We start from the raw sequence: 22,064 nt of genomic DNA, 5'->3' as shown, positions 1-22,064 counted from the left end.
ACTTTTGGGTACTTATTCGGACTTTAAAAGGTATTTTTTGAATTTTCTATAATATTGAATATAGAAACAAGAAATTAAGCACGTACAGCTCCGATTATGTGTGAACCTATAAAGTGGGACTTTTTGGTACTTTTTCGTTCTTCAAAAAGTACATTTTTTTAATTTTCTACAATATTTAACCTAGAAACATGAAACTAAGCATGTAGAGCCCGGATTAAGGGAAAACCTATTAAAGAAGGATTTTTGGTACTTTTTTGTTCTTCAAAAGGTACTTTTTGAACCTATAAAAGTATACCTTTAGGTACTTTTTCGTTCTTTAAAGGGTATTTTTTGAATTTTCTACAATATTTATCCTAGAAACATTTTATTTTATCTAGAAACATGTAGAGCCCGGATTAAGGAAAAACCTTAAAAGGGTATTTTTTCGGACTTCAAAATGTACTTTTCAAATTTTCTATAACATTGAACCTAGAGCCCGGAGTAAATGAGAATCTATAAAATGGGAGTTTTTGGTACTTTTCGTTCATCAAAAGGTACTTTATGATTTTTTTATAATATTCTTCGTTTTACAACTGTTTTTTTTTTTTTTTTTTTGGATTTTTTGTAATAAAATTTTTACTGAAAAACTTTGGATTTTTGATTAAATGTTTAGGAATTATTATTAAAAATTACACCTAAAAATAGTATAAAACTTAATTGCGTTTTATTAATGAATTAGGATCGTAATAAATAATACATATTTGTGGTTTATTTGGATAAATTAATTTGAGATCTTTGAGCTGCCACTGGAACCTTTTCCAAAATCTTCCACCAAATATCGGTCTAATTCTCATTATTCTTACATTAATAGCAGTATTTAGATTAAATTTAGTACAACCATGTTACATAATTATATTAAAAACACAGTTACAAAATTTGGTGTAAACCGGTCTATTATAGGACGTAATCGCACATGTTAGGCCTTATGCTAAATATAAATTGATAGACTAAAAAAAATCTCTTAAAAATTTCGATATATAAAAGTTTTGATATCTATAAATATATTTTAACATACATTAACTAAAAACCAGCTTAAAACTTGAGGTTTGTGTCTTAAATCTTTCGTTTATTTCTTTATACATTTGCTAAAAATACAAAATTAAGCAATTAACAGCAAGAGTGTTAATAGAATTTTTATTTTCATTTCATTAAAATTAATTTTGCTACCATGAATAAACAAACACTTAAAGCCATTCACATTTGTTAATATTTTTATTTGATTTTTCAATATTTCTGTTGCGTTTGTGTCATTGCCACATACAGGCAAACATGCACACATACCTACAAACTACATATTGCAGTTTTAATAATAAACTGGTTTTTTAAAAATTAATTCATATTTGTTTTTATTAATAACATATTTAATACTATTATCTATCATAAATTTAAGAATTTCAACTGAAACTGTTTCCTTTTTTGACCAAACTAAATTGCAACAGAATTATATGTATGTTGGCAGCAACAGACAACATAAAACACATTGACAATTTTACGGTGTTTATGTATGAAATTTAAGATTTGAAACATATTTTATTATGTAAGTGAACCTTAATGGAACTTTCTTAAAATCAAAAACTTGTTATTATTATTTGGTTTGTTTTCTTATAATCTCTTAATTGATTAAAGTAATTTGTTTGAAATTTTCTATAGATTAATATAGATAAATCTTTTGTGTTCTGATTTGTCATTCTGATTTTTTAGTGTTTCGGTAATTTGTGTATGAAAATAAACAATTACTTCATATGACATGTTGACAATCTAGTTTTTTTTCGTCCAAAATAATAATTTGAAAGTTAATTAATACAAGATCAAGCGATAAATATTTTAAGCACGTCCTAAATGTTAATAAAAAATATAGTCAACAACAACTACCCTGACAACAAACATCATAGAAACACTTTAAACAAGATCATGAATAGTTATATTGTTGTTATTATTATTATTTTTATTTAGCTTTAAAGCAATTGTGAACAACCATAATAAAATAATTGACAACAAAAGAATTTTAGCGGCGAAATAATAAAATTAATTAATTCAATCAAATTATTTGTTTAGAGCAAGTTTTAAGTAATTTTTTTAATACCCTACGGTTTAATTGAATTAAATAGATTTTAAGGCAACAATTTAATTATTCTTAATAAAAATGTTCGAGAATTATTTCTTTATTTAAAAATGCAAACTTAAAGTTCAATTAATTCAAAATCAATATGGTTTGGATTAAGATTATATATTTTTTAATTTTAAAACAGATCTCTAAAAGTTCTATCAATTGTATATAAACATGTTGCTAATGTTGAGCAACTATTTTATAAGAAATTTTAATAGATTAAAACCCGCTTTTCTATGAAAATATGGAAAAGGTTTTCTGAGCAATTTTCCTAAAAAAATCTTGAACGGACTATCCACAACTTGAGCAGCTTTTTTATTTAATTTTTAAATTGATTTTAATAATATTTTCTACAAAAAGTTGAACTGAAGGTAAACTACTTTTTATAGGAAACTTTTACATTTGTTTAGCAACTTTTCTATTCAGAAATGTTTTACAAATGTTGAGCAACATTTTCAACATTGTTCAACAAAAGTTAAGAAACACCTCTATAGAAATGTTTTTCAGATGTTGAACGGGCTTAAAGTAATTTATCTGTAGGAAAGTTAATCGGAAGTTTAGCAGCTTTTCCATAGTAAAGAGAAGAGAAGAGTTATACGAACGTTGTGAAAAATTTTATCTCATATTGAGCAATTTTTCTATGGAAATGTTTCACGGATATTGTGAATATTTTCTATAGAAAAGTTAATCAGATAATAATTCTGAAAAAGTTTAACGAATGATAAGCAACAATATTGAAAAAATAAAATGCATTTCTAGACAAAATGTTCATAAATGTTCGGCAAAATTTTGTTGACAGAATATTTCGATACATGTATACAGAAAAGTGCAATGAATATTGAGCAACATTATGGAAAAGTTGAATAAATGTTGAGCAATATTTCTATCGATAAGATTTCATGTGGGGTTCTTTAAATCGACTTTCGAACAATAGACTTTTTGACGAAAATGTCGAAATAACTTGGAAAAAATCGAAAAGTCGGCAAAGTCGACAATTTCAAAATTGTGAAAAATCTAAAAATCGACTTTTCGAAAAGTCAACAATTTCAAAATTGTGGAAAATACAAAAATCTACTTTTCGGAAACTGAAAAAGTCGGAAGTTCGACTTTTCAGTAATTGCAAAAACTCTAAAAGATGACTTTTTGTTTCTACTATAGAGTCCTAATACCATGTGCAAAGTTTCCAGAAAATTTTTTATTTTGCTATTACATATAAATATTAATAAATAACAACAAATAGTGTTCATATAGATAATTAATATGAAAAACTTCAATTCAAGTGTAGTGCAACATTTGGTTGACTTGCATTGACGACTTAAAATGTCTAATCTATAAACTTCTAACAAAATATCTGAATTTGAATCAAGATGACGGAATAAATAAACAAATTTTCTTTTGACAGTTGTGTGGACATTTAACATTGAGCAAAACACTTAATCATGTTGTTGTCAGTTTAATTATTATATTTTGACAATGTTAATTTGACAAACTAAACAAACATTTTAATCAAAAATAAACAAACTTATATATTTATCAAAAATTTACTCAAATAAATAAAATTGAAGAAAAGAGAATAGATACTTATTATACATAGTATGCCTCACTTCCGCCAACTTGACAAGCATGAAGAATGGTCAATTGCTTATTCTTAATGATTTATTTCTACAACTTCTTACAAATAACTTAGATTTTTTTTCATTTTCTTCCAGCAATTATTTTGTGAAAGGTTAATTCTCCGTGTGGCTTAATTTGTTAATTAAATGATAAATGATTTCAATTTTGTTCATTCTTCTTGTTTTCAAATAGAACAGTAGTCGTTAGACAATTCCTCAGGCCACATTGTCTAAGATTGTGAAATAAAAATCTAAATTTATTTGTCTAATCATTCATTATTTAATTGTTATTTATGTCTGATTGTCTGTCGGTCGGAGTCTGAAAATACAATGGGGCCACACCAAAAATTTTAATTATTAAGAGGCTGTTTTGCTAAAACAATAAAAATCTTATTCCAGATTTATGTTTATTAATAAAAAATAAGAATAATTCTTTGAATATAAAATGTTAATAACCTGATTTGTTATGAATTAAAAAAGGAACTAATAAAATATAATGAATGGCATTAGAAATAATGGTTAGAGGTTATGATTAATACGTACGTGTTTAAAGAATGTCACTTTAAATTTGTTTTACAAACAATAGAAACTTTTTAAAATAGAACATTTTTTTAAAGTTGATTGATCGCTTATTAAAAATAAATTACGTATGAGTAATACTCACAATTTGTATATGGAACCTAAGTGTAAACTATTTATAGCCTACGGCATGATTGGTAAAGCCGAATGACTTTGTTACAACTATTCTTACAAGAACCCCCTCAAAATAGGTGGGGAGCTACGGTCCTACGACCGGTTCTGTCCTTTGGTTCAGTACTCTGATGAAAGGCTATTACAGGCGATATAAGCGTAACTCAAGCCAGACTCAAGGCAATGTTGCCTTGTATATAAGTATTACAGAGATACCATTCTACAATTAGACCAAATTTTAGGCTGCAGGCGGATTATATACTACATGGACAACACGCATAGGGGGCAATGATTACACAAAGTAATTCATTACATGGTCAATTACAATTACTTGTAATGTGTAATTAAGCAATAACCAATTACAATTACTTGTAATTGAAGTTTTTCCAATTACAAATACATGTATTGTGTAATTTACCAATTACAATTACTTGTAATTGAAGTTTCTAATTAAAATTACTTGTAGTTGTAATTAATGTATTACTAATTTCGGATATTAAATATGCTCTTGCCCCATCTTTTACGATAAAGTGCCTTAACTCTTTTGGCCCTTGATAGAAATTTATTAAAACTTTTTCTTGGACAGTGTATGTGTATTGGACTCATGTCAGATCGTATGGATTGCCCATGTAACAGTTATTATAGAAGTTTTCTAAACAAAAAACGTTACAAAAGCTTTTATGTAACTACCTCTCTCAAGATGAGTGAATCTAATAACTAAGGAATCTAATAAAACTTTTTAGATGGTCCAAAAAGTTGGCATTAGATTCGGCCTTTCACGATTATAGTGGTTATATGGAAATTCTAATGTTTAGGGGGTAAAAACAGGTAAATTCGGTAACCACATATCTTCAAAGCTAGAAAAGATACAAAAACAGTTTAAAGCTTATCGTCGTTCATTTAAAACATAAGCGGACTGGTGTCTGGTACTTTTTTCAAATTCGGTCCCTTTAGGGAATAAACGGGTAAAAACTGTATTTTGGTACTTTTTTTGCACCCTTTGTATCTTTTAAACCAGTGAACATTCAAACAATATTTTTGACTCCTTTATAACTTGACGAAAAAATAAGAATTTAGTACTTTTTGGATATTCGGACGTTTAATCGTTGTAAGTACTATTTTTGGTACATTTTCATAAAACGGGAAATTTGATTTTATTCAAACTAACTGACCCAATTTTAATAAATTTGGAGAAATTGATAGATTTAGTAACACTAAATATACCAATGGAGTGTTACTTGGAACTTCGGTACAAAGGACTATTTTTTGGCACTTTTTCGTTTTTTAACTGGTACTTTTTGTGTTTTTTATAATATAATCCTAGAAACATGATATTAAGCATGTGGAGTCCGGAGTTAATGAGAACCAATAAAAGGGGACCTTTTGGAACTTTTTAGTTTTTTTGAAGGGTAATTTTTGAATTTTCTATAATATTAAACCTAGAAACGTGAAATTAAACATGTAGTGCCTCGAGTAAGTGAGAACCAATAAAAGGGGACTTTTTGGTACTTTTTCGTTTTTCAAAAGGTACTTTCTTAATTTCCTATAATATTGAACCTAGAAACATCAAATTAAAAATGTAGAGACCAGAGTATATGAGACTTTTTGGTACTTTTTCGTTCTTTTACTGGTACTTTTTGAGTTTTCTCTAATATTGAACATAAAAACATGAAATAAGGCATGTAGATACCGGAGAAAATGAGAACCCATAAAAGGGGACTTTTTCGGTACTTTTAACTGGTACTTTTTGAATTTTCTATAATATTGAACCTAGAAACATGAAAATAATAATGTAGATCCCAGAGTAAATGAGAATCTCTAAAATGGGACTTTTTGTACTTTTTGTTCTTCAATTTGAATTTTCTATAATATTGAACCTAGAAACCTGAAATTAAGCATGTAGAGACCAAAGTAAATGAGAAAAAGTATATTGGACTGACTGAAAATTTACAAATAATAATTCATTACAATGAGGGTAGCGAAGCACACTGGGTATAGCTAGTAATATACATATGTGTATATATTCTTGGTTCTTGTAAAATTCTGAGCCGTTTTAGCTATTTATGTTCGTCTGTTGGGTATTGACAGGTTGTCAAATGTAGCATTACTTGGGTCCAAGTTGATCTCTTTGCAGTTAGAAAGTTATGAAAATTAAAATAAAACTCCGAAAGAATTATATTCAGCTCATTCTTCTAAAATCAACGATTGACACAGAACTGATATCTTAAAATTTTGATGACAATTCCGAAATTTTTAAGATTTTTATCGCATCAGCACAATTGTATTTCTTTATAAACATTTGTACTTTGTTTTAAATAATTTAAACAAGTTTCTTGTTGTTTTTAATTAATCTGCATAATTTCAAATACATTGTGATACAATGTCCAAACTACACAGATATGTTTCATGTTTGCATGTCAACATGTCATTTATATTGATTGATTTTATAATACAAAAATCTCTATACTATAAAACATCATTAAATTCATACCACAAACTTATTGCAATTTATTTTTTTTCGTTTTGCAATAATTTAATTGATTTTCTTGAAACTCTAGTGCTTAGGACAGCAGTTGATCTTAAATCAAAATTTATAAAAAGAAAGAAACATGAAACCCTACTAAATTGTCTATTATTTTGGCAAATAATCAAAAATTTCGTAATTAAACGTGTAGACATAAAAGTGCATCTGTATTTCTTTTATCTTATTCTCCTACACATGGATCTTGTCTTGGCCGCAATAACTCCCAAATAAGTATTAAGGTTTTGGTTTCCAATGAAAGTTTAAGTCTTAAAACAAAGCGAAACAAACCAAAAAATAACATTATTGCATAAAATAATAAAACAAAAATTACCCCCTTCTGGTCGGTTTCTGTTGTTAACATGAAAACTCAAGCGGTTTTTGTTTAAAGAAATTAAAAAAAGCAAAATTATTGCAAACATGAAATAAAAGCTTTTTTCAAACAACAATAGGGAAAAATTGTTTATACTATTTTAAATGTTTCTTTTTTTTCAATTTTATTTTTATACACATTTATCACAACTTGTAAACATGTAAGTAAACAAACAACTATGAATGTGAAGTTAGAGCATGTGCTCGTGCGGTTTGTTTTTATACTTATGTGGGAGCAGTCCAATGAAAGGTGTATTTACTCCAATGTAGGTACTACTTTCAAGCAAAAAACCATGTGCGCAATTTCAAACACTCATTCATTTGTACTCGTAAGTGTCATGTGTCAGTGTGTTAATGCGGCTATTGGAACTTTAAATTGTGTGTTTGTAGATAAATGGTGCAGGAAAATGTTAAGGTTTTGAAAATAAAACAACCCTGCAGTTCTGGGTGACTGGCAAAACTAGTCATTTAGGGTCAATCCTGTTAATAGATACATATACATACACATTAAAGGGCCCTTTACACGAGCACACAATTAATACGATTTGTCAAAATTTTGTTTAGAAGAGTGCGGCTTACAAACCGTCACACATTGAAAGAAAATACGGATGCAAAATTTGACAGTCGTATGGCTCTCTTCATTTTTTGAAATGAGTCAAAAAACAAGCTAGTCGCTTTAGATCAGGCATGTATTTTTATGTAAACACATACAAGACATACATACAAGTGAAACAGCTGTTTCCATCTTACTTTGTTATTGTTTTATACCAATCGAGTAAACATAAAAAATATAAATCATACAATTTTTATTCACTTTTTTGTCATACGGATGGAATTTCATTCATTAATTTTTCATTAGACTTTACGTACGTAAAATGTGATCGTGTAAAGGGCTCTTAACAGGAATTTTAAAACTAAAGTGCAGTTCTGCTGTGAAATGTTTAAGGTTAAAACAATACAAATTAAACAAACTTAATACAAAATACAATTCATTTGTGTATATTTCCACGGAAATGCTTACAAAGTTACTTACATACAGTGATGCCAAGTGTAGGGATTTTTCCCTTTTTGTAGGGATTTTTTTCAAAAATTTCACGTGTAGGGAAAAAGGGAAAGATTTCTTACTATTGTCAAATTGTAGGGATTTTTCAATTTCATAGTTTTTAACAACTAAAAATATACTCTTTCATGTATTAAACTTTTAAATTAAAAATGAAATCAGTTTTGAGTGTATCGTTAGTAAATTGTAAATTTTGCTTGTAATTTCTACAATATATGTACCTACATATCGCTACAAGACTGGCATAATCCAAAATTCGGCTTTCTTGAACTAAGGTCTTCAAAACATGCGACATACTAAAATCTTTCATATAGATTTATGAAATTTCAAATATGTCTATTATTTTCGATGTGAAATCGATTTTTTGTAAACGTAAAAACTAAAACCCACGTTTTTGTGAATATTAGACAACTAAAAATTTAATTTCAATTTAGATGAGAAACATATTAACCTCAACTATCTGAATCTGGATTTTTAAAACCCCTTGATTTGTTTAAAATTTATTAAAAAAATAGTTAAATGTCATTAAATATTCATATCCATTTTTCTTGAAACCACTTTTTGGATTATGCCAATCCTGTAGGGCGATATATTCTGACTCCTTATAGATAGAGTAGTCGGGGGCTTAATGCAGTAACTCAGGATTGAAAAAATGAATTTAATGTTCTGAAAATTTATAAAAGTAAACCGCAAAAAGTAAACGCAAAAGTAAACCTTATTTAAAATAATTATTTTATGAAAATTTTTTTGTTGGAGGCACATAAAATAAATTTTTATCACGATTCGATATACTGCCATAAATCTTTCAATTGTTTTTTTTTTTTTTAATCTTAACTGAAGAGTCAGGGTTGGAAGATTTGTATGATGTAAAATTGAAAGAAAAAAAATTAAATTTAAATTCTAGAAATTTCATTCCTAAAAATTTAAAAAAAAATACATACATATATGTATATTATAAAACGGAGATAATATTTTAGTTTTTGATGTTATTTTTGTACTTTTTTAAGATAAACTTTGAAAAAAATGGAAAAAAGTAGTGTAGGGAAAAATGTAGGGAAAATAAAAAGTGGGTGTAGGGAAAAAAGGGATTTTTTCTCATAAGCGTAGGGATTTCTGAAAAAAATCTCCTGGCATCACTGCTTACATATATCAATTTGTATGACATTAATCTTTATGAACTAGTTCTTAATTAGAAAGAATATATGTTAAACATGATAAAACATGTTTTGCAAAAGTATTATTGAACGATAAAGTTTTCTTTAAGTTTTTTTTCTAAAAAATAATTACTTAATGTCAGTTCTTTAATATTTGTAAACTCTTAGGAACAAATTAGATAAATTTTCAATTTCTATTATACATAAGGCAGTCTATTCTATCTCTTACATGTATTTGCGGATCTATTACTCATATTTCGAAATGACAATCTCTTTTATATATGGCGGGTATGGAAATAAATCTTTAAGGTTTTCAATTACACACATGCCAACAAATTTATAACAATGATACCAAAGGAATGAGTTGCGCTTAATTCAAATCTGATCTCAGAATTTCTCCAATACATAAGTTTTTCGAGATTTTAGACGCCTTTATTTTTCAAATATATCATGTCATCTGAAAGTCCAATCCGTCGACTTTAAATTAAAGGTTTAACCTCTGTTATACATATATTCTTTAAGCTTTGGATTAGAATATCTCGAAGAGATAAAGACGTCAGACTTTCAGATTATATAACATGCTTTTTAAAAATGAAAATTTTAGGATTTTGTTTATTACACCACTTCAGTGGGGAGGGTATATTGGGTTTGTGCTGATGTTGGTAACGCACAATAATATTGGTCCTATACCCACCTTAAAGTATACCGAATATATAAAGTATACAGAATCATTTTCTGAGTCGATTTAGCTATGTCCGTCCGTCCATGTAAACCTTGTAATCAAACTACAGGTCGCAATTTTGAAGATAATTCAGTGAAATTTGGTACATGATCTTCTATTATCCCAGAGACGAAGCCTATTGAAAATGGTTAACATCGGTCATTTATTTCACCTAGCCACCATACAACTGAACCCCCGAATAGGCCTTTTAAACTTTGTAATCAAACTACAGGTCGCAATTTTGGAGATAATTCAATGAAATTTGGCACGTGATCTTTTATGGTACCGTAAACAAAGCCTGTTGAAAATGGTTTACATCGGTCCATTATTCCACCTAGCCCCCATACAACTGAACCCGCCGAATAGGGCTTTTAAGTTCATAATTATGTTTATTATACTCATATCTCGACAAAAAGCTGCAAAAACCAAGTTCTATACAAGATTTGATGACCCTCACGAATTCCATAATAATAGGACCACATATGACCCTAGCCCCTATGAAAAGCCCCCATCAAAATTTCACTTAAATGTCCACAATTTTATTCAACAATAAACGGCTTATCTGAGGCAAGGTACAATTCAATTTAAATGCTTTATTATGGCAACTAAATCACATTATATTTTTGTCAAAGGTGTAGGGTATTATATGGTCTATAATTGGGCTATAATATCTTACTTGTTTTTTAATATTTTTTTTTCATTGTTGGTGAAATTTATTTAATTTCAGTTTATTCTTATTCTACACAAAAGAAAATACAACCCTGGTCAGCTGCCGACGAGTCAAAAGTTGAAAGTTGCTGAACTTTTCGCGACAGACGCGTTACAAACTACAGTGTGTAACTTGTTAAATGAATATCCACTATTTCAACTTTTTTTGACAGAAGCCTATAACGCGTTGCCACATACAACGCGTGTTGTGTACTTTCACCTTAAAGGTGCCACGCGCTCTTATATAGTCTCAAATCGTTTTTTTTTTCAAAATTTAGGTCACGATATCTCGAAAATTTAATGTGATAACGAAATTCTATTTCAGATTGGGATTTAGCGCAGCTCAATCCTTTAAAAACAGTCACGCGCTGTTATATAGTTTCAAATAAGATAGAAAAATATCTTTAGACGAATAAACTAAAGACGTCAAAAATGTATATGGGACATATTGGAAGATTAACACAAACAAACACCAGACGTACCCGATCACATACCGAAAACAAAATTGTCGGGAAAAGTGAAACATTAAACTTCCAGGCATAAACCCGTGCTATCTCGGAATGTGTAAAATGAATTGGATTGAATATGGCCCAACAGTGGTTAGGATCACTAAAATTCTTTGTGTTGACTCCAAGAGAGGAGGACGAGGGAGATTTTAATGTTGATAGATTGGCTTTCAGATATCCCTCAGGTATAATAATCGAAAATGTATAAAGAACTACATCCAACATGGCATCTGGTTTAATATACATATCAATATTCTCCTTTTAAACTCTCCTTAACTATATACTTCTAGTTGGACAACACTGTATCTATTCTATATTTCTTTAATTATTATAATTATAGGGTTAAATCTGAATACTACTATTAAATAATAAAATCTATATGCTTATATGGTTGGCGCTTTATTATCAGTTTATAAATCTTTTTAATTTGAGTAATAAGTAACAAATTGTCTAGAATATTAGTTACATTTCAATAAAATAGTAATAAAATACTATAAAATTAAAATGATTTACATAAAAATTCATTTATATAGATCATAAATATATAAAAATTCATAATACCAAGTAATTATTTTTAATAAATTAGTAATTATTTAAAAGCAAGTACAAATTGTCATTAAATTAAATACTTATTTGCATAAGAAATTTTAATATAAGTCGCCAAAGGGTATTTGATTTATATGCCTTGTAAAAGCAAATTGTCTTACACGATTAGGTGCATGTACTAATGGTTTTAAGAAATTTTAACATTACAAGTTTTCCATAATTAGTTTACATTATAAATGTTTTATTTGTGACATTAAATAACCCTTTGACATCTTCATTTATCTAAAAGTTCAAAATTTAATATTGTGTCTAATTAAAAATTTACATTAAAATACTCTTTTAATTTAAAATATGTTGTTAAAAGTTAAGCGGTTTAATTATTAAGTTTTCGATAATAATCAATTTATTTATGATATCAATGAGATTTTGAAATTTAAAATAATTAAACCGATTAACAATTAATTACAAATAAATACATAAGTATTAAATAAAATAAATTAAGTTGATTTGATTTGAACAGTAGCGATCAATATATAAAGTAGAACAATCAGTACTGGTTAAATCATAAATCGTTTATGTGGAAATGTATTAAGTCCACCTTATTAAAATTCATAAATATGTAATATTTGGTGTCGGTATTGTTAAAAAAATTATATTAATAAAAGTGAAATATTTGTTCATAATTGAAAAACTTAAGAACTACTACTCCTAAGGAGTGATCGTGTAAATTTTCTAGTTTGTCCGACAGATGGCAGAGTAGTTTTTCACTCAGTTTTAGAATATGTAATAACCCCAATACTAATCAATATCTTTAATATATTTATTAATATTTTTAATATTAATTACACAGACCAGTAGTTTAAAATTAATTGCAAATAATATAAATACACATTTTTAAGACAGCAAGTGTATTATTTAAAATAATTTTAAAAATTTTAAAAGTTTACCTTTCAATTAACTTAAGATGTATTTGAAATTTAAATAAGTAACTACATAATGAAATACTTCCAGACATTCCAACTCACACAACTTCTAATACAAGTTTGTTTCTTAAGTCTTTCGTTTTTTTTTTCTCTGCAAACACATTCCAATCCTTTAAAAAGCGCATCCAGTTTTATAATGACATACATTCTAACAATTTCAACAAGTCATTACATTTAGACGACTAGTCAAACGATTTCATACTAATTAAACGATTAACCATTTGAATAGATATTTCCATTGTAAACGACTTGAGTGGAGTTTCGAATGAAAAACATAAATAAATAATTCACTTTACAATTCGTTACAGTATGAGTTTGAGAACAATTGTATGCAATTATATAAGTGGATTTGATAATTTAATTGGTTTGAAATACAAATGAAATCGTCATATTTTAATTGAGAGCCTTCGATTAAGTGAAACAGCAAAAACAAACTAACAACTGCAACAACAAAACCAGCAGCAATAGAAATAACAAAAAATTGTAATAACAACAAACAAATTAAATAATTGCACGCGATTGTATATAAGAAAGAAATCTATTTGAATCGAATAAATACTTCAATAAATAATAAAAAACAGAACGAAGAGTAAAATTTTCCACTTGTAGGGCAATCGTGTACAGGATATATACATGCATCCACTTCATTGATTAGAGCAACTACCACCATTTCCATAATGAAAAATACTGGAAAAAATTAAACTATCTGTTGAAAAGGGAATTTACAGAATAGTAGTTGAAATTAGATTGTCTAATTCAGACAAAAATCAAGCCATTTAATAATGTAGTGGATCACTGTATTCGTTGCACATTTATGTTATTTCTTTAATTTAGCTTTTTAATTTGTATAGTACTTATTAATGTTGCTGCTGTTATGGTAGTTTTAAAAATAATTTGCAAATTACTTGATTTCTTACACTCTGATTTCTGTACTCCAAATACTTTATTATTACAAATTGTGCAAGTGAATGCAACAAACAGGCAAACAAAATTCATTGTTGTATTTATGGCAACATGAGCAATGAAATGAATGAATGAAGCAGCCACAACATTATGTACACACACAGACACCGTACCCAACCAATACTACTTGTACAACATTCTTAGCATGTTGTGTTTTTCTATTAATTTTTATGTGTTTTTTCTCTATTTCATTGTAATTGTTACAAATATTCATATTTTTTCGAATTCTTTGTACAAACATAAATACTAATCAAATTGTAACGTTTTTGTATTTCAATTAAAAAATGTTTACAAACAACTTGTTGCCTTGTTTGATTTTCAATATTTTTAATACGAATTATATCAAATTGACAGAGTTGCCATTCTAATTGATGAATATGTGTTTGTTGTTGCAAACTGAAACGATTAATTCGTTTGCTAAATAGGTTTGTAATTTAATTTCAAATTCATTTAAGAAATTAAAGTAATTTATTATACCCTACACCACTTTAGTGGGGAGGGTATATTGGATTTGTGCTGATGTTTGTAACATACAAGAATATTCGTCCTAGACCCACCTTAAAGTATACCAATTGGCTTAGAATCGTTTTCTGAGTCGATTAAGCTATGTCCGTCTGGCTGTCTGTCCATGTAAACCTTGTGCGCAAGGTACAGGTCGCAATTTTCAAGATAATTGGATGAAATTTGGCACCCACGTTTTATTTGATCCAAGGACGAAGCCTATTTAAAATGGTTAAAATCGGTCCATTATAGCCCCCATAGAACAGAATCCCCCGAAAAGGGCTTCTGAGCTCATAATTATGTTAAATATACATATATATCGATAAAATACGGCACAACTAAGTTTTATAGAAGTCTTGATGACCTTGCCAAATTTCATAAAGATCGGGCCCCATTTGACCCTAGCTCCCATACAAAGAAAATACCCTAGCTCCCTTCAGAAAATTACTTGAATGTCCCAAATTAAATTATAAACACAAATATCGCGATGAAATTCAGCACAATAAAATATTATGTAAATATAAATATATTCACAAAATTTGAACGGGCTTGGTCCATATTTGCCCCTAGCCCCCATATAAAACCTTTTTCAGAAAATTAGTTTTTCATCCATAAATTGCTTAAATGTATCGGAACAAGGGAATATTGAAGATAAATGCTTTATTATGGTATCAATGGTCGGCCACGCCCGACTATACTTTCTTACTTGTTTCATTTGAATTTGTTTTTATTAAATACTTGTTATGATCATAAGAGTATTATGTATATTGTATAAACGGATTTATGCTGAATTGTATGTATGTACATGTGTCCTCTCCGCATCTTCTGTACTTATCCAATTTTGTATAGCCGTTCGCATAAACTAAGTTCGAACTTATTCTTCGGTTGACGTTACCCCAGAATATTTTAGTTTTCCTACCCAACGTTCCATTATCACAAGTATGCATATGCACTCTTGTTTAAAAGCACTTAGAAAGATAATAATTTGTTTGAATATGCGATTTAGTATGGTGCGATCTCATGGGCGGATTCGATTTAATGGGTGTGTCACTTTCATTTAAAACTGACTGATATAAGGCCTGCGTTGATTTATGTATTTAAATATGTTCACTGCTAGCTCAAAAAATTAACAAAAGTTATAAAAACAACTAAGAATGTATAGTCGGTCATGGCCGACCATATGATACCCTACACCAATGAGTACGTGGATTATTTTTTATAATATAGGTTTATAAGGATAGAAATTACGTGTTTGTGTAGCGTGCGCACAAGGTTTACAATGACACACAGACGGACGGACATATTGGCGATTCTGAGCCGATTGGAATCCTTTAAGGTGGGTGCAGGACCAATAATTTTGGAAGGTAGTTCGTATTTCGACGTTGACGATCCGCCAACAATTCAAAGCACAATCAGGATGATGCTTGTTTAAGTCTATATTAATTTTATGTTTCTATGTTCATTATTATAGAAAACTCAGAATGTATCAGCTGAGGAACGAAAAATACCAAAAAATAGACTTTGGTACCGGAGTTACAAATAGAAACCCATTGTTATACCCTCCACCGCCATCAGTGATGATAGAGGGTATATATAACTTTGCCATTCCGTGTTTAACACCAAGAAATATTCATCTGAGACCCAACAAAGTATATACATTCTGGGTCCTTATCAAATTCTGAGTCGATTTAGCTATGTCCGTCTGTCCGCCTTTCTGTGTAAAACACGCTCACGATAAAACGATGCAATAGCATTTAACCAAATTTCATTTTCCTAAGTTGTTTGATATTGAAAATGAGCAAAATTGGTTTACCTCGGGAAAAGTTATGTATCAAAATTTAAAACAATTCCGAAAAAAATAATCATTTTTTACACATTCTTCTCTAATTTTAAGGAAAACTATGCAATATAATTCAATGAAAATTATCATACATTCGTTTCTATACGATTCTTGATTCCTGTTGAAAATTGGCAGAATCGGTCCAATATTTCATATACCTCCCATACAAAAGTACATATTCCCGGAAAATGAGTTTATTGTTAATAACTTCCGTCGAATGTAGATATCTTCACAAAATTTTACAAATTAAATCTTATGCTAATAGAATTCATTCAGAGGAAAAAAATTCTGGATTGGTCCGTAATTGGGCATAGCTCCCATACAAGGTCCCCTCTCGAAAATCACTTAAACGCACATAACTCATTACTAAATTAAGATATCCATATAGAATTTTTTACAAGTATTGTTCTTATATACAGAAATGCTACTGTAAGGAGTAATGATTACACTTTTAATTACATTGCATTTGAAGTAATTGTTATTGAATTTGGTAAAGAACAATTACAATTTCTTTTAATTGTAATTGAAGTTTAGCCAATTATAATTACCCGTAATCTTAATTGAAGAATTTTCAATTACAAGTATTTGTAATTGAGAATTGTATGGACTTATAATTACATGTAATACATAATACAAGTAATTGAAATTGTATAAATTTCAATTACATTTCCAGTAATTATAATTTATCATTGGTCAATTACACATTACAAGTAATTGTAATTCGCAAAATTTCAATTACAAATAATTGTAATTGGTTATTGCTCAATTACACATTACAAATAATTGTAATTGACCATGATTTATTTTATGTAATCATTACTTTCAAGCCTGCCTGCATGTCATTGTTATGAAATTATTTATCTAAATCAAATTTCTTATCAAAAAACACGTGGAAGATTCAAAAAATCCAAAGGTTTTACACCATCAAACTAAAACTATAAAACTAATGAAAAATCCGTAAATAAATTTCAAATTAAATATATACTCGTATTTCATCTTCTACACTTTAAATTAATTTTCAAATCTTTTTCTTTAATTCCAAACAGTTTTAATTTAAAAATTTTTATTAATTTAAAATTTAATTTTCATTTTATTTTTTCGTCATTATTCTTCATCATCTTCATACATATTTTCTCAATGAAACACGTCTTATTCTGTTTCATCAAACTTCCACGTCTACGAAATGAAGATGCCTGCCTCTGAATAAATGGCTGACATACAAAAAGATATACAGACAGACGGACTGATAACCAAAAGACTTTATTCAAGTGGATCGCGTACTTACCAGAAGTAGAAATATCAATTTTATAAATCCGCAAAAGTGTGCCATGCCTTTAACCTGTGAGTCGAGATGTGAGACGATGCGATGTATTATTTTTGTATGATGTGTTATTGTTGTTGTTGTTGATGATCGGCTGCTTTGCGGAATTAGGTTGTTTCACTATCAAGATGATGGTGAAGATTCTGCTGTTCTGTCGCTGTGATGATCAAGTCGCTGCTCCACCACTGCGACTACTATCTCTGTATATTCTTGACTTTAGTTATGTGGCTGTTTATTGTTGTAGTAGTTGTTGCTACTGCTATTGATTGGTTGATGAGCCAACAAGAGTGTATCGAATTTGAACACAACAACTCTGTTGGTAATTTTCAGTCTAAATATCTCCGTTAAAGTTTTGGTTATTTGCTGTTAATATTCCAATTGTCTTTTTAGATAGGTTTTTGTTGTTGTTGATTTTTGGAATTTTTCAGGTTTAATACTTTATTTTATTTTTTGTTTAATTTTATTAATCAAATGTTAATAAAGAGTTTAATAGTTTGTGATTCATTCATTCATTGATCGCTGTTGGATCGTCTTTAAATTCTCTGTGAATCATAATAATGGTATTGTTGCTCCCATTGTTTTTGTTATTGTTGTTGCTACCATTTTTGTTGCTGGCGTAAAGTTTTGTTTAAACCGTTGAAACATTATAAATATGAATTGTAGTTTTTTTCTCTTCTATCTTATTTTATTAATAGTATAGTATTATTGTCGTTGTTATTGTTGTTTCTAAATATGTATATTTATTATCTTTAGCGTATCTATTACTTACTCGTGTGAGGGTGGTGTTACACACTTTTGGTATTTTTCGGTTTTTAGTTATTTTTTATGAAGAAAAAATCTCTTTGTTGCTGCGCAATTGTTAATGTTATTTAGTTTAGTTGATGTTGATGCTGGTGCCGCTGTTGCTGGTTGATTGTGTGGCAAATGCTGACAATACCTTTGGTTTGATCGTTACTTCGTTAATTCATTCGTATGTTATTACAGCCTGCAAAGTGTTGTATAAGAAAAAAAAGAAAGAAACAAGTTAAATTTTTTGGCATTTTTTGTTATTGTTGCAATTATTTTTAAATATAAAATAAATAATAAAAATTTACAGTGGTTTCTATATACTTTAGATATATTTTTAGAATTATATGTATTACAAAAATTAACTAAATAAAAACATGTAATAATGTTATATTCGTATATGGGGGATTGGGTCAATTTTGGACCTAATATCTTTAAAGGGTAGGGAGCTCATGGCAGTTAACCTGACAAACGCAAAACCATTCGACGCAACAAAAGCTGAACTAAAAATATGAGTGAGGGAATCCCATAAGGCCTCTTGGAATAATGAAACAATGGGTAGAACCACGAAGATCCTATGGGTTGACCCTGATGAGAGCAAGACGAAAAATCTCCTCAAAATGAGCAAGTCTGAAGTTAGTATGATGGTACTAGGGATGCCAATCGGGACTGGTTTTTAGAAATCCCGGGATTCGGGATTTTTAAATAAATCCCGGAATCCCGATATCGGGATCCCGGGATTTTCGGGATTTCTAAATCCCGAAAAATATAAAAAAAATTCAAAAAATCTTAATAATTTACCGACAAAAATAAAGTTTTATTTCATATTGCAATATGAATACTCTTAGTAGGTGTTTACTTTCCAATAAGCATTTTGTGAAAAGAAAAACAAATTAATTCAAAGTACATACTTAGAATAAAAATCTTTCCATCCCAGGCACTGAATAGTAGAATAAAAACCTAAAATAATACCCATGATATCCAAATTTACAATGGTTTCCAAATAATATTTAAATAGTATGTGTAATGGGGATCCATACGAGGCTACATAGAGCACCTGTACTGCACCTATGTCTCCTCCACCTTATATTCTGTGTTCACTAACCAAGGGAATTATCTTCTCGCCATCTTATTGACAGGTTGACATCCATTATAGATATCCGATAGTATCAATGCCTATTTATTGCCCTTTTTATACCCTTAGTAGGGATGGTATATTGGGTTTCTCCGGAGTAGTGCTTTTGTTTTATACTGTCCTAAAATACGCTGATGAAATTTGAAATGATCGGGCTTTTGATCCGAGCCCCCATACAAAACAGCTTTAAAAAAGAATTAGTGTCCACAATTCGCTTAAAAAGAGAACTGTCGCAATGAAATTCAGCATAAAACATTTTATGTAATCGTAAATTCGCCCTCCAAATTTTATGAGGATCGACTCATATGATGGCGTCCTTCCCCCAAGCATATTTCAGAAAAATAGTTTTTTAACAATAAAGTGCTAGAATATATGGGAGGCGAGATATACATTTATTATGAAAACTAAATTACATTTTACTCTCATAACTGGTGTATGGGGTTATATGGTCGGCCTCGCCCGCCTATAATTTCGTACTTGTTATTTTTATATATCCGATAGTATCTATGCCTATTTAGTATAGCAATGAAATTTGATATTAGTAAATCCCTGACGAGCCAAAACCTCTCTACCAAATTTTATGTGGGTCGGTTCATAATGGACCCTACCCCCATATAAGGTCCCGTTAAAAAAATGTCTTTAACGCTCATTACTGGCTTAAAAAAGTATAGCGATGAAATTCGATACACATATGTTTCATGCGAGTCAAAATCTCTCTACCAAGTTTTATGTGTTTCGGTCCATAATTGACCCTACCCCTACATAAGGTCCCATCCAGATAAATACTTTAACGCTCATTACTGGCTTACAAGTACGAGTGTAGAGATGAAATTTGAGATAAGTAAATTTCTTACTCGCCAAAAGCTAAGAAACTTTTATAGGAACGTAAATCTTCCTACCGGAAAGTGTATGAACAAAAATTGGTCTAAAAAAATTATGAAAAATTTTATAAAAACGGTCAATGATTCACCCTACCTCTCATATAAGATCCTATCAGTAAATTTGATGAGTAATATCACCCTGATGTTTATAGAAAAGCATATTCCGCATAGCCGAATATAGCACTCTTACTTTTTTTTTTTTTTTTGATATTTCAGCTTGTAAATTTTTTAAAATTCTCTTATACCTGAAAGGTTTAAACACTTTTATATCATTTCCGTTATTCAAGATATATTAACCAACTTAATCGGCTTTTACGCAGCTCAATACCATATAAAAGTATATTTAGATCTCTGAGTTGAATGTTTAAAAGCAATACTGTAAAAATCAGGTCACATTTTACCTTAATTACCAAAAGATAACCATTTTAGAAAAAGACTAACATTCCTAATTGACTCACAATTCTTTAAAACGCAATGAAATTAGACATTAACAAGTTCTAAGTATATGAGAGAATCGGTACATAATTGACTCCATTCTATAATTTATATTAACAAATCATTTAAATGTTATTAATATTCGATATAAATACGATTCATAAGAATAATTATTTGCCAAATTATGTTAAGATGGTTCCATTGTAGGACATAAAGCCCATATTATGCTGAATTCAATTAAAGATATTTATTTAGTAATGTTCATATACTACAAATCGGCATAAAATAGATAAATGACTCTAGTTCTTATATAGGTCGACTTTTCAAAATTGACCGGCGGTCATTTTGGTCGGCGGCGCCGGATTCTTATAACATATACCGGCGGTGGCTAAAATGATGAGTAAATCTAAACTGAGAATTTGTTTTTTCAGAAAATTTTCTATATATGCGTTTGTTATACAGAAAAATGTCTTTTTATTGGTTTGCTAGATAGAAAAGATTCAATTTGTATGTAAAAATTAAATTTTTAACTTTCTGAGTCGGCGGCGGTGCGGCTTGCCAAAACTTGGCCTGCGACCAACCACCGCCGACTCGGTCTAACGACCAACTATATTATTTTTTAGTGTTGTAATCCTAACACAGTCTCTGGAAAGTAGCGCACCACAGTCTTGGTGTACTACCTTGGATCTGACAGATCCTCCATTGCAACTAACTAATGTTTCTGGATCATAGGAAATGTTGCAGAAAAAATTACATACTTCTCATAAAATCCTATATATGCCTACTCCACTGTACTTTATGCAAAATACCTATTTACAATAATTGTACTTTTTTTAATTGTATAATCGAACTTTTGTGTTTCTTATGCTGGAACACGAAATTGCAAATCATGTTTCTAAAAACAATTCCCCCAAAAAAACAAAGCATTACAAATACAAACTCTTTTTATAATTTATAACAGGGGGTGGTCCATTTCATTTAAATTTAAACTTAAAGAAATTTTATGAAAGAAAAAACTTTCAATTTGGACCGGTCAGATGATGTAATTGAGAAACCATTTGTATATACAATCACACTTAAGAAAATATTTTAATTTATACATACGTAAGTAAATAATTTTTTTATTATAAACGATCTGTCATAATCATCAATTAAAAATGTTTATAATTTTTTGTCGATTAT

The 22,064-nt window shown here is 29.1% G+C and overlaps 1 protein-coding gene across 1 annotated transcript in view; it reads right to left on the bottom strand.

The window, feature by feature from the left end:
* LOC119602279 (serine-rich adhesin for platelets) overlaps nt 1-22,064 on the bottom strand; it is a 104,431-nt gene that overhangs the window by 21,620 nt on the left and 60,747 nt on the right. The window contains exon 2 of the mRNA XM_037953711.1: nt 17,610-18,630. Coding sequence (XP_037809639.1) covers nt 17,610-17,654 — 45 coding nt within the window. The 5' untranslated portion in view covers nt 17,655-18,630. The remainder of the gene's footprint in view (nt 1-17,609; nt 18,631-22,064) is intronic.

Source organism: Lucilia sericata, unplaced genomic scaffold (genome assembly GCF_015586225.1).
Source record: "Lucilia sericata isolate MDLA Ls3-8-SP2 unplaced genomic scaffold, ASM1558622v1 Contig000218F_arrow, whole genome shotgun sequence".
Classification (NCBI taxonomy): Eukaryota; Metazoa; Arthropoda; class Insecta; order Diptera; family Calliphoridae; genus Lucilia; species Lucilia sericata.
This window is presented reverse-complemented; position numbering and strand designations above follow the sequence as displayed.